The sequence below is a fragment of the Haliotis cracherodii genome, unplaced genomic scaffold (assembly GCF_022045235.1).
Source record: "Haliotis cracherodii isolate W230 unplaced genomic scaffold, xgHalCrac1.p SCAF_2, whole genome shotgun sequence".
Taxonomy (NCBI): Eukaryota; Metazoa; Mollusca; class Gastropoda; order Lepetellida; family Haliotidae; genus Haliotis; species Haliotis cracherodii.
This window is the reverse complement of record NW_027266275.1, coordinates 69,777,309-69,791,425: the sequence shown is the minus strand read 5'-3', so window position 1 is coordinate 69,791,425 and position 14,117 is coordinate 69,777,309. Positions and strand designations below refer to the sequence as shown.

Genomic DNA, 14,117 nt, shown 5'->3' with positions numbered 1-14,117 from the left:
TCTCAAAAAACAAATCAGATAATTGACATATACTCGGCGTTTGATAGTTAGAAAGAAACTTCCTGGCATATAAAACCAGGAAGTGTGATTATAAATCTTAACAAGAGTTTTCTTTGCTGCATTTTTTCTTGTGTAGTGGATATACGATTACCTCCTTGTTACATGTGAAACTGCTGCTGATGACGATGATATGTGTTACCTGGAGCAAACGGTGGTACATGTTTCATGTATAACTGCTGTTGACGGTGGTATATGTTACATGTATAAGTGCCGTTGACGGTGGTATATGTTACATGTGCAACTGCTGTTGGCGGTGGTATATGTTACATGTACAACTGCTGTTGACGGTGATATATGTTACATATGTAACTGGAGCAAACGATGGCACATGTTACATGTATAACTGCTGTTGAAGGTGGTATATGTTACATGTACAACTGCTGTTGACGGTGGTATATGTTACATGTACATCTGCTGTTGACGGTGGTATATGTTACATGTACAACTGCTGTTGACGGTGGTATATGATACATGTACAACTGCTGTTGACGGTGGTATATGTTACATGTACAACTGCTGTTGACAGTGCTATATGTTACATGTACAACTGCTGTTGAAGGTGGTATATGTTACATGTACAACTGCTGTTGACGGTGATATATGTTGCATGTACAACTGCTGTTGACGGCGGTATATGTTACATGAACAACTGCTGTTGACGGTGGTATATGTTACACGTACAACTGCTGTTGACAGTGGTTTATGTTACATGTACAACTGCTGTTGACGGTGATATATCTTACATGTACAACTGCTGTTGACGGCGGTATATGTTACATGTACAACTGCTGTTGACGGTGATATATCTTACATGTACAACTGCTGTTGACGGTGCTATATGTTACATGTACAACTGCTGTTGACGGTGGTATATGTTACATGTAAAACTGCTGTTGACGGTGGTATATGTTACATGTACAACTGCTGTTGACGGTGATATATGTTACATGTACAACTGCTGTTGGCGGTGCTATATGTGGCATGTACAACTGCTATTGACGGCGGTATATGTTGCATGTACAACTGCTGTTGACGGCGGTATATGTTACATGTACAACTGCTGTTGACGGTGGTATATGTTACACGTACAACTGCTGTTGACGGTGATATATCTTACATGTATAACTGCTGTTGACGGCGGTATATGTTACATGTACAACTGCTGTTGACGGTGATATATCTTACAGGTACAACTGCTGTTGACGGTGGTACATGTTACATGCACGACTGCTGTTGTCGGTGGTATATGTTACATATATATACCTGGAGCAAACGGTGGTACATGTTACATGTATAACTGCTGTTGACGGTGGTATATGTTACATGTGCAACTGCTGTTGTCGGTGGTATATGTTTCATGTACAACTGCTGTTGACGGTGATATATGTTACATATGTAACTGGAGCAAACGATGGCACATGTTACATGTATAACTGCTGTTGACGGCGGTATATGTTACATGTACAACTGCTGTGGGCGGAGGTATATGTTACATGTACAACTGCTGTTGACGGTGATATATTTTACATGTACAACTGCTGTTGACGGTGGTACATGTTACACGCACGACTGCTGTTGACGGTGGTATATGTTACATGTACAACTGCTGTTGACGGCGGTATATGTTACATGTACAACTGCTGTTGACGGTGGTATATGTTACATTTATAACTGATGTAGAGTAGGAATATGGGGGTGTTAGGTGACCAGTGTGTGATCCTCCATCCGGACAACCATATGTTTCCACTTCGATGGTGCTATGTTTAGTTTGTATGATCTCACGGCTTGTGTTGAATCTCGCCATAGAGGGACATTCATATATATATATATATATATATGATATAATATACGTACCTATTTGGGAAGAGGAAATCCAGGAGGTCTCTTGCAACATGTCTCTCCTCTTCGCTGGCTCCCTGGATATAACCAACAGGATGATTACCCGTTACACTCAACAACAAAACCTACGTCACTTGGCAAATCAATACCTTATTACAAAACGAACTGTTGTTGGTTCAATTACTAGTATATGCATTCCTTGTCAAGTAGGACGTGACCACATCTGTACAACACATTCATAGCATCCAAGATACATTTGGAGCAGAACTATTTGGGATTAAATTGAGAATAGAAAACATCACACCTGGCAAGAATTTAAGATAAAGAGAATTATTTCCCATAAGCTCGTGACTACACCCAACCTAACAAAGTAACTGATAAACACACGTACTGTATAGTGAAATACCATTTCAAACACTGACACTGGTATAGATTTGTTTGCGTGTTGTTTTGCCGCATTCTGCAATATTCCGGCTATATCGGTGCACCTGAAATAGTCGCGTATGGTACATATACATGTAAGCCAGTTACTACTACTTTGAGAATCGTCACACGATGGGTACGATGGCACGTCACCAACTACGTCATATAGCCTGACCATTTTTGTCGCCTTGGGACAAGTAATAGAGCGCTTGGGATGTAACCTTGCTCCACTGTTTTATGGAAAACTGAAGCATATCTTACCTTTGAATATGATCGTTTTGAAGACATAATATAACTGGCCAATAATCACATGGACAAGAAAAGAAATAGTTTTACGTTTCTACTTTTGTAATCGACCCCAATTGCGTGGATCGATGCTCATGATGTCAATCACTGGATTGTCTAGTCCAGACTCGATTACTTACAGACCGCCGTCATATAGCTGGAATATTGCTGAGCGCGGCGTTAAACAACGAACAAACAAAACTATTGTGACAGTTTGATTTACTATGATTGAAAATGTTCTGCTACCAATATGGCGTGTGTTCAGCGTCAGACTCTCAGATAACGTCTTTTCTTTAGTCTAACATCTGGAACTTATTACGCATCACGTCTCAAATTTGACACACAAGTTATCATTTCCGGTGAAAGAACACATCAAAAATATCTCCGGGCAGAAACTGCGGACTAGGAGCAAACAATTTGCTCAGCCAATCCAGAAACACATGTACTGAGTGCACGGCTAGTTTTGTTCCATTTTTTAAATCATTTTTTTAAAACCTAATTTGAGACACCAGTGTAAACGTCGAATATGGCATATGCTTTGGATACAATCCAGGATGTAAAGTAGGCATGAAATGGTTTTCGTTCTGGAGTATTTAAAGATCTAAAGACAAGGCATATGAAAATTTAACGTCAATGACACTCAAGCGTTATAATCATGATGAGGTAAATATCGAGAAAGATGTGTCAGTCTGTATTCGTTTATTTATAATTATTCTGTTTACTTGAAAGGTGTCGACAAAATAGTCGTTAACTGCGTTTATGCAACATCACGCGTTACGTTTTTTCGTAAAAAATGAGGTATTTATAGTGGTGTTACCCGGAGTTAGTCACAAACAGTGATTGGTTGCAAATGGAACCACACACTATTCAACTGGCGTGGGTTACAGAAACGGAACAACGTTTCACAACCTTGTGCCCGGTCGAATCTAGATCGACACGTTGTTGCGAAGTTCCCTGTGTGGAACGGAGACATTGTCCCGATGTAATAAGTTGACCATTAACTGCTAGACTGATGGTGGTATGTGATAATAGAATTTCAGTTTGCAAACAAACAGGTATGAATCAAAATTACAAGGATTGCCACTTGAACCGAGTCTCATCCCCCGTTAAACGTTACAGCTGTGATCTAACCAAATATCAACTCATCCTTCAGTTTCGTCAATAATGTTTGTTCCAACATCTTTTGAGGGAAATGGTCCATTAGATGTACCAGCAATAAATGATGGTGGTTCCAATGCCAGATGTGAATGTTTTTTGTTTTGTCAGCGCCATACCCCTGCCCGTGAGCCTCACCAAAGACATCTAAGACCTGCATCACTTTGAACTTTCCTCCCTCATCAACACAACTGAAATACTGTTAAAAGTGCCGTTAAACCAGATTCATTCCTCTTTTGTAACCGACCGCCTCCGCGGTGTAGAGGTAGAGCGTCCGCCCGGAGAGCGGAAAGTCCGGTTTTTCGATCCCCGGCCGCGTCATACCAAAAGACTTTAAAAGATGGTACTTGCTGTTACCCTTACTGGCACTCGGAATTAAGGGGCCAAAAAAAGGATTGGTCGGCTCGGCGTTGGTATACTGTGTTGTATTCATGTTAAACTGCGGCATGATATCTCAGTGAGTTAGCACTATAAATCAACATCACTCGGACCGGAACAGCGACACACACACGCTATATAAGGGCAATAATCTTGGACGCTATGGTAAGTCCTATTTCATCTTACCGTTTGTAACCGTACCACGACCACCAACAACATTCTGAAGTGACAGGGTCCGTGAGAAACTCACCTTTCCAATCCAGAGATACATGTCAGCACCGGTCTCCACGACGAAGACATCATTTGAGTTCAGAGATGCGGCTCTTGCTACAACCTGCAATAGTTGGCCATGGCTTTATTAATTGAATATATATATATATATATATATATATATATATATATATATATATATATATATATATATATATATATATATATGCAAAAACCTTGGACGTTTTTAAACGTCCAAGGTTTTTGCAGAAGAATCATGTTGATATTGCACATTCGGAAAAATCCAAAAATGCTACCCTATAAGAAACGCATACGTGTTTTTCAAGAGATCGAATCAGTCACAAAAGCGATTCGTTGAAGATGTTAGGGTATAGGAAATTACAAAGAGTTCATCAAACGTTAACGTTAAAGTATTCGCATGTGCCGTTTACGTCACCATCTCCAGCAAGCAGTCGTGACGCTTATTTCCGTGTGTGTGTCCACCTTTGGCCTGAATGACTGCAGGACACCTCCTCCCCATGGAACAAAGAAGCCCCTGGATGACATCTTGTGAAATGACAGACAGCCCATTCTTCCTGAAGACCTTGGCGTAATTGCGGCGTATTCTGTGACCTACATTGGCGTTGACGTAACCGTCTGCCTAGTTAATCAGCTGCTCAATTTGGTTGAGATCGGGTGACCTTGACTGCCGTTTGTGTTCTGAGTTCTCGTCCTGACTCGTGTTGTGTGTGTGGGGACGGACATTGTCATGGCGCTCGGTGTTCGGGGCCGGGGAAACGTGAGGATGTATGATCTCTTCACGATAACGCACACCTGTTAAGTTGCCCTGAACACGATCTGTTGTTCGCCCCACCGAATCTGTCAACTTATTGTGCGGAACATCCGGTAATTATTACACATAGATACGCCCATATCTCCTTTGAAGAAGTAACGGGATTCGTCACTAAACCAACGCTACGCCAACGTAGGGTAAGTCGCTGGTGATGTGTAATCAAAACCACCGTAGCCGTTGAAGTCGATTACGTTGAGGTAAAATAACATCATGAAGGGCTTTCTTGCTCTGATTCCGGCGGCTCGTAAAGGGCTATGGGCAGTCTGTGCAGAGATGGGACGTTAAGCCAGTCATTTGTGTTTCAGTGTACGGTGTAGTGATTATCCTGTTTCAAAGGTGTAGGATTCAGATGTAGGCTGCTGTGGTGATGCGGGTCTCCCTGATCTTGGACGATCTCTGATGGTGCCCATTGCGGATCTTTCCAAAATCGGGAGATTGATCTCTAGGCAAGGTCACAACGTCTTGCCTCTGATACCAATATCGTTATTTCTCGCATTATTATTGAGTCTTGTTGAAATGGAAATTTTCAAGAGTCACTTCGTGAACGGAATAATTTATGAAAACATGTTTTATAAACCTGTCAAAATTAATGACAAATTCAAATGTCAAAGGTCATCGATAATAACTCTATCAAAGTCATTAAGCAATAAAACCGTTTTCTGGCATTTTATCTTCAGAAAACATGTTGACTTTATTTTCATGTAGCAACGCAACCTGGAAGACTTCCAATCCGCGAAATAAAAAATATTAACATGTTATGCGTTTCCATTTTGGGGAGAGCATGCAATTTAGTTCAATGTGATTAAAAGGGATTGTTTAATACATTTGATAAGACATGATATGCATGAAGTTCTGAACATAATATAACAAGTTAATGACAAGACATACAGAACACAACAAAGGTGTCATGCCAATATTGCTGGATTGCGGTTACTGTTACTTGGAATGTAAATACCATATTTCAGATTTGCAAGTGTTACAGGTTTTACGCTGAAGGAGCATCGGAGGTGAAAAGCAGGTCTGGTTTCCCCGGCTGTGGTATTGCTGGAATAGTTAAAACAGGGAAGTAAAGCTATGTTCATTCGATCAAATGCTGAAATCGCCGCTCATCAAATACTCAGTTAGTCCGCAAATCTGAAAACACATTATATTTATTTACTAAGTTTTTCTTCTTCTTCTTCTTCTTCTTCTTCTTCTTCCTCTTCTTCTTCTTCTTATTCATATTATTATATACCGCATGTATCCGGGTACAAGTATCTGCTCAAATGTGGTTATATTTGTTCCCCGACCAGTGGATCCACATGCATTCCAGTTATTATTCTCAACTCCATGAGGAGTATACAACCCCGGCTGCCTAGGGGCGCTAGAAGGTTTTAAGTAGCAGTAACCACAATCCTGCAATATTGAGAGACAGTACATGAAACAGAGAACCGTTATCAGTGATTTGCCGTTCAAAATGCAATGACGTCATGATACGAATGCTGACGTCGTATGCTTCCGCGTAACATGAACCCGTCTTGTTAGCAGATCCTGGGAACAAAATGCACCTTAATCACAGTAGTTCTGATAAATATTGATTAAACGTGATCAAGAAAAGTATCCATTCGCTGTGAAAAATAGAGAAACAATCCCACGTGTGTCAACGAATAAGACCAAATACACTCCGTCTCGTGTTACAATACACTATAACATTTTTCATGAGCGTGTATCCTGTGCATTGCTATCCTTCGGGGAAATTAAAATATTTGTTGCCAAACACATGCTTCCTATAACTCTTTTACCGTTCCCTCATTCAATTCCATTTGTATAGATGTTGTTACCTAGATTCTTTTATGTCAAGCGGAGAGAGTGACACTTGCCACAATGGGTATTCAATATGAGGAGAAAGTGGCTCCTACCTTAATGGGTATTCAATGTCAGGAGAAAGTTGCACAGACCGACAGTGGTATTCATTGTCAGGAGAAAGTGGCACATACCTCAATGGGTATTAAATATCAGGAGAAAGTGGCGCATACCCCGGTGGGTATTCATTGTCAGGAGAAAGTGGCACATACCTTCAGTGGTATTCAATGCCAGGAGAAAGTGGCACATACCTTCAGTGGTATTCAATGCCAGGAGAAAGTGGCACATACCCCAGTGGGTATTCATTGCCAGGAGAAAGTGGCACATACCTTCAGTGGTATTCAATGCCAGGAGAAGTGGCACATACCTTCAGTGGTATTCAATGCCAGGAGAAAGTGGCACATACCTTCAGTGGGTATTCATTGCCGGGAGAAAGTGGCACATACCTTCAGTGGTATTCAATGCCAGGAGAAAGTGGCACATACCTTCAGTGGTATTCAATGTCAGGAGAAAGTGGCACATACCTACAGCGGTATTCAATGTCAAGAGAAAGTGGCACATACCTTCAGTGGTATTCAATGCCAGGAGAAAGTGGCACATACCTTCAGTGGTATTCAATGTCAGGAGAAAGTGGCACATACCTACAGCGGTATTCAATGTCAAGAGAAAGTGGCACATACCTACAGCGGTATTCAATGTCAGGAGAAAGTGGCACATACCTACAGCGGTATTCAATGTCAGGAGAAAGTGGCACCATCCTACAACGGTATTCAATGTCAAGAGAAAGTGGCACATACCTACAGCGGTATTCAATGTCAGGAGAAAGTGGCACATACCTACAGCGGTATTCAATGTCAGGAGAAAGTGACACCAACCTACAGTGGTATTCAATGTCAGGAGAAAGTGAAATCTACCTTGTTGATGTTGTATCTCAGGATGTATTATTGATATCATTCATGTTATTAAATACATGCTTATTAATGTCATTATACTGCGTTAACAACAGGGGATGGATATGTGTTTGTGACGGGAGCCTAGGTGGAGCAGGATATGCTCTGCTTTTCGCGAACAAATGTTATCACCACAATGTGACTGTGATTCTAAACACATGCTTATGATACTGTCAGATTAGCACAAAGGATTTTGTCGATTATATCTATATGGTAAACAATGAAAATATGAAATAGTAACACAATGAATTTGATGAACAATGTACAGCCAAACCTTGTTAATCCGGTAAACTCGCTTTCTGGAGGATGACCGTGCATTGAACATGCTACATTATAAAGGGACATTATTACTATGTGTATTCGTTAATCCGGACGTGTTTGCCAGGAAAGTCACCATCCGGATTAAGTGGGTTTCGCTTTACTTAACCATTGGAGAAACGTAATTAGCCAGCTTGATGTTAACCTTACGATCACATTAACTTGAACGGTATTTCTTCCACAGTACTTGCCTCAAGTGCTACAGAAAGCCACTTCGCTAGGATTCACACTAAGTCGATAGTGATTAGTTAAGCAGACGGAGTAACCCCTTGACCTACACCTGGTACCAACATTCAGTGACGTGCGAGTTGGGATAGGAACCTATTTGCAGTGGTATTCACTATCAGTAGAAAGTGGCACCAACCTGCAGTGATATTATATATCAGGAGAAAGCGGTACCTCCCGAAAGGGGTATTCAATATCAGGAGAAAGTGGCACATTTTCTACATGTCAGTAGAAATTGGCACCTATTTTCAGTGGTTTTCAATGTCAGGAGAAAGTGGCATTTTATCTTCGGTGGTATCAAATATCAGGAGAAAGTGGCACATTTTCTACATGTCAATAGAAATTGGCACTTATTTTCAGTGGTTTTCAATGTCAGGAGAAAGTGGCATTTTATCTTCGGTGGTATCAAATATCAGGAGAAAGTGGCATTTTATCTTCGGTGGTATCAAATATCAGGAGAAAGTGGCACATTTTCTACATGTCAATAGAAATTGGCACCTATTTTCAGTGGTTTTCAATATCAGGAGAAAGTGACATTTTATCTTCGGTGGTATCAAATATCAGGAGAAAGTGGCACCGACCGTAAGAGGTATCCAATTTCTGGGTTAAGTGGTACATTTCGTCACTGGTGTACATATCAGTTTAAATTTGTACCTATTTTCAGTGGTATTAAATTGTCAGGAAATGGTATTTCTTTTCGATATAAATTGGCACCTATAGTTAGTGGTATTCAATATCAGGAGAAAGTGGCACCTTATCTTAAATGGTATTAAATGTCAATAAAAAGTGGAACCTATTTTCAAAAGTATTAAATTTCGGGAGAAAGATGCACCTATCTTCAGGAGTACTCAATATTAGTAGAAATTTGGGTGTTACCTGAATAGCTCGTGTGTTGAACTCATTAGTTCCTCGAATGTGATACACCTTAGCTGGGCTCTCTTCCATTTCGTTGTTAATGCCGCCCTGAAGAGAAACAGCGACTTGAAATCAACTCGTACACAGCTGAATCCTGTTTTGTTTGCCTGAGTTGGTTATAAACCGTAGAGTTCCAACAACAGCCAGGCTTGAGCGCCATCAGTACTACGCACCATTACGTCTCGAAAAGTGGTTATCTCAGCACATACATGTACTCGCACGTGGCTATTTTATAGACATGTCCAGGATTGAGAGGTTAACGCCATTTCGCTTCACCCAGAATTTGACTTTAGGACGAGGTAGGATAATAACACTTTTGGTCCATTGAGAATATAACAGAAAACTTTGAAATAGTGTGGTGCCAGACATTTCCAATGGCCGAAACTAGCCTTTAGTCTCTGTTACACTTGGCATAATCAAGAGCACAAAAATAGCTAACATGTGGAAAAAATGTCATTTTTACCAATTAAAATCTAATTACGAGCAAGTCCGTGACCAAAGATGTATTTTTAAACTATGTGTTTCTCCTGACATCGTGGTTCAAAGACTTGCTTATGTAAACTATTACAAAAAATATCTTCCTGAAAACCTATCATAACATAAGTCCTTTTAACCCATGTTAATTCTACCTATATATGTAGTGTTGTATACGTGCTGCACCAGTATATATAAACGTTTTATTCTCAATCATATGAACACATCTGAGAAGGCACATAACTTTCCAAAACTTTACTCGTTTTTTTAAAATTTGCTTATCCTGTGGGCTATAAGGTGGGCAACCTCTTCATCTAAATATGTAAATATGTTCTTTTTTTGAGAGAGTTTGTTTGAATAAGGGTAAATGGTGAAAATTTACTAACCCGGTTAAAACTTGAAATTCATGTGTACCTATTCACTACATATTTGTTTTTGTTTAGGATTTATAAAGCTAGAGCACAGCCATGTCACAGTGATATCTTCACGCATCCAATACTTACCAAGAATATAATCATTTTCCCCTGAAATAACCGCAGGAAGTGCTCAGGCTCTTGTCCCTGTACAACCCGAATCTGAATAGAAGTAAAAACATGAGTGAGCTCCGCAATAACAGTAGAGGTAGAATTCCTATCCCGGGCTGTCAGGTTGATGGGGGAGGAAATGCCATCATGAGGCATGTCGAAGATGTCAGCGACTTGAAAAGCACGGGGATGATGATGACAAAGCAAGTATCGCACTCAGGATAATTCTGAGATGAGAACCCATCACCAATGGACAATGTTCCTGCTATGCGACGGATGTCCGAATAGCAAACTGTGGCTCTGTTCCCTTTTGGTATGATTTAGTAAGGAACACTACACAACCTGCCGGGCAAAAGAAAGTATACACCCATGTTTGTTGGTGGTTATTCAATGAGGATGCATTTGACACGGCTGTCATACTTGTCAAGGTAGACACAATTTTATGGATAACAACTTCTTTAATACTGTAAAAGGCGAAGTGTTGGTATAGATCCTTATACCGTTGTCAAGGAAGACTGAATAGATTTGTCATAGTTGTGTTTTGGACCTTAAGTTTGCATCGTCTCGGCGACTGTTTACAGCCTAGTAACGTTTTGATTTTGTTTGTAGTTTTTGGTCAAATCCAATTTACATGTAATACTTTCTTTGGCCCGGCAGTGTATTCTGCTGCTGCTGATGTGTTTTTCCGCTGAAAAAGAACATGAGTGTTACCTGCTTGCCAGCAATCAATGGCGCACTGTCAATAACATTGGCCAACCAAGTCGACCATGGCGTCAATGTCTTAGTGTTCTTATCGGGATTCATGTAGAATGACAACTGGACACTGCTAGTGGGAAGTCGACCATTACCTGTATAGCTTTACCGTGGAGATCATTGTCGTCCAGTCGCTGGGCAAGTATTGCGGATCCTCCCCTCTCGTCGATGGTGCTCTTGCTTCCCTGTAAAGACAGATCGGAAAGAGGTTGAAGTGGCCCTCACTTCTTCCTTACACTTGTGTGGTTCGTTTTGGTTTATTCCACCTTGATATCTGAACGGTTACATACCTTGCATGAGGTTCTGTGTTTCTCTATTTCTATGTTTGTCTACATGGATGTCTACCTGCTAGCTAGATCTGTATACGGCCTATAATTTTTGCCTTGCCTTGATATAATGTACGGTTTGACATGTGAGATTATATACCTGCTATACCTGCTAGCTAGATCTGTATACGGCCTATAACCCATGCTCATATTTTCGGCAGTTGTGATATGCAAAGGGGTTTGCCGCTTTTATTTACATACACAATTGTATACAATGTCTTTACCTCGAGATATGTTAGGGCTACTACCTTACTTGGCATGGATAGTGCATGTGTTGTACACCATGTCTTTACCTTGCTCGGGGCACGGGTGGCCAAGTCGCCTTAGGCGCCGCGGTTCGCTGTGCAGAGTTGCGTCTCTTGGGCACGCGAGAAACCTATGATTGTGGGTTCGAATCCCTGTTCGTCCCGATTATGTTTGCACCATACCCGTGCTCGTGGGTTTCACCGAAGCGGTAAACGCCTGAGACCTGCATCACTTCGGGCTTTCCTCCCACATTAAGCTGACACGCCGTGATATAACTGGAATACTGTTCAAAGCGGTGTTAAACCCAACTCACTCACTCACTCACTTTACCTTGCTTGACAGGCCAGAGTGTATGTGTTGTATTTATACCTTGTCTTTACCTTGCTTGGCATGCAAGAGTGTATGTGTTGTACACCATGTCCTTACCTTGCTTGGCATACAAGAGTGTATGTGTTGTACACCATGTCTTTACCCTGCTTGGCATGCAAGAGTGTATGAGTTGTACACGATGTCCTTTCCTTGCTTGGCATGCAAGAGTGTATGTGTTGTACACCATGTCTTTACCTTGCTTGGCATGCAAGAGTGTATGAGTTGTACCCGATGTCCTTACCTTGCTTGGCATGCAAGAGTGTATGAGTTGTACACGATGTCCTTACCTTGCTTGGCCTGCAAGAGTGTATGAGTTGTACACCATGTCCTTACCTTGCTTGGCATGCAAGAGTGTATGAGTTGTACACGATGTCTTTACCCTGCTTGGAATGCAAGAGTGTATGAGTTGTACACGATGTCCTTACCTTGCTTGGCATGCAAGAGTGTATGAGTTGTACACGATGTCCTTACCTTGCTTGGCATGCAAGAGTGTATGTGTTGTACACCATGTCTTTACCTTGCTTGGCATGCACGAGTGTATGTGTTGTACACCATGTCTTTACCTTGCTTGGCATGCAAGAGTGTATGAGTTGTACACGATGTCCTTACCTTGCTTGGCATGCAAGAGTGTATGAGTTGTACACGATGTCTTTACCCTGCTTGGAATGCAAGAGTGTATGAGTTGTACACCATGTCCTTACCTTGCTTGGAATGCAAGAGTGTATGAGTTGTACACGATGTCTTTACCTTGCATGGCCTGCAAGAGTGTATGAGTTGTACACGATGTCCTTACCTTGCTTGTAATGCAAGAGTGTATGAGTTGTACACCATGTCTTTACCTTGCATGGCCTGCAAGAGTGTATGAGTTGTACACGATGTCTTTACCTTGCATGGCCTGCAAGAGTGTATGTGTTGTACACCATGTCTTTACCTTGCTTGGCATGCACGAGTGTATGTGTTGTACACCATGTCTTTACCTTGCATGGCCTGCAAGAGTGTATGAGTTGTACACCATGTCCTTACCTTGCTTGGCATGCAAGAGTGTATGAGTTGTACACGATGTCTTTACCCTGCTTGTAATGCAAGAGTGTATGAGTTGTACACGATGTCCTTACCTTGCTTGGCATGCAAGAGAGTATGAGTTGTACACCATGTCTTTACCTTGCATGGCCTGCAAGAGTGTATGAGTTGTACACGATGTCTTTACCCTGCTTGGAATGCAAGAGTGTATGAGTTGTACACCGTGTCTTTACCTTGCATGGCCTGCAAGAATGTATGAGTTGTACACGATGTCCTTACCTTGCTTGTAATGCAAGAGTGTATGAGTTGTACACCATGTCTTTACCTTGCTTGTAATGCAAGAATGTATGAGTTGTACACGATGTCCTTACCTTGCATGGCCTGCAAGAGTGTATGCGTTGTATACCATGTCTTTACCTCGAGATATGTAAGGGTTACTGAATTGCTAGGCATGCAAGAGTGCATGTGCTATATACCATGTCATGACCTTGATATATGAAAATTGTTTAACCTGTGCATGTAAGATTGTGTGTGTTTTGAGCCATTGAAGATAAATGATTGGCTATATGCTTGTGTAACACCGTGTGGGCGTACGGGACTGTATGTATCGTATGACATATCAATGTCTCGTTTTTCTATTCACTGAATAAGTAATCACTCAGGTATATATTCCATCTATGGTACATGAATACATGCTAGTGAGATATCAATGTTCTTGCATTTTGTTCCTTGGCAAATACATGTAAGTGTCATGCAATGCCATGTGTGGTGTTGTGCAACAAACACACTTTTTTTAAGCATATTGTGTGACTGGTAGGTGCAACAGGTAGGACAGGACGTGCTTACTCGTCACTGATTTTCAGTGGTCCATTCCCACAATGTACATGCATTTTACGCTCAGTGGAATCTGTTTCGGCAGATATTCGAGACTGATACTTTGGCGTTGAAGTTT

The 14,117-nt window shown here is 41.2% G+C and overlaps 1 protein-coding gene across 1 annotated transcript in view; it reads right to left on the bottom strand.

The window, feature by feature from the left end:
* LOC139469532 (advillin-like) overlaps positions 1-14,117 on the bottom strand; it is a 110,305-nt gene that overhangs the window by 34,740 nt on the left and 61,448 nt on the right. The window contains exons 15-19 of the mRNA XM_071251720.1: positions 11,300-11,389; positions 10,431-10,502; positions 9,415-9,501; positions 4,391-4,474; positions 1,915-1,976 (exon numbers count right to left, since the gene is read on the bottom strand). Of these exons, the coding sequence (XP_071107821.1) occupies positions 1,915-1,976; positions 4,391-4,474; positions 9,415-9,501; positions 10,431-10,502; positions 11,300-11,389 (395 nt within the window). The remainder of the gene's footprint in view (positions 1-1,914; positions 1,977-4,390; positions 4,475-9,414; positions 9,502-10,430; positions 10,503-11,299; positions 11,390-14,117) is intronic.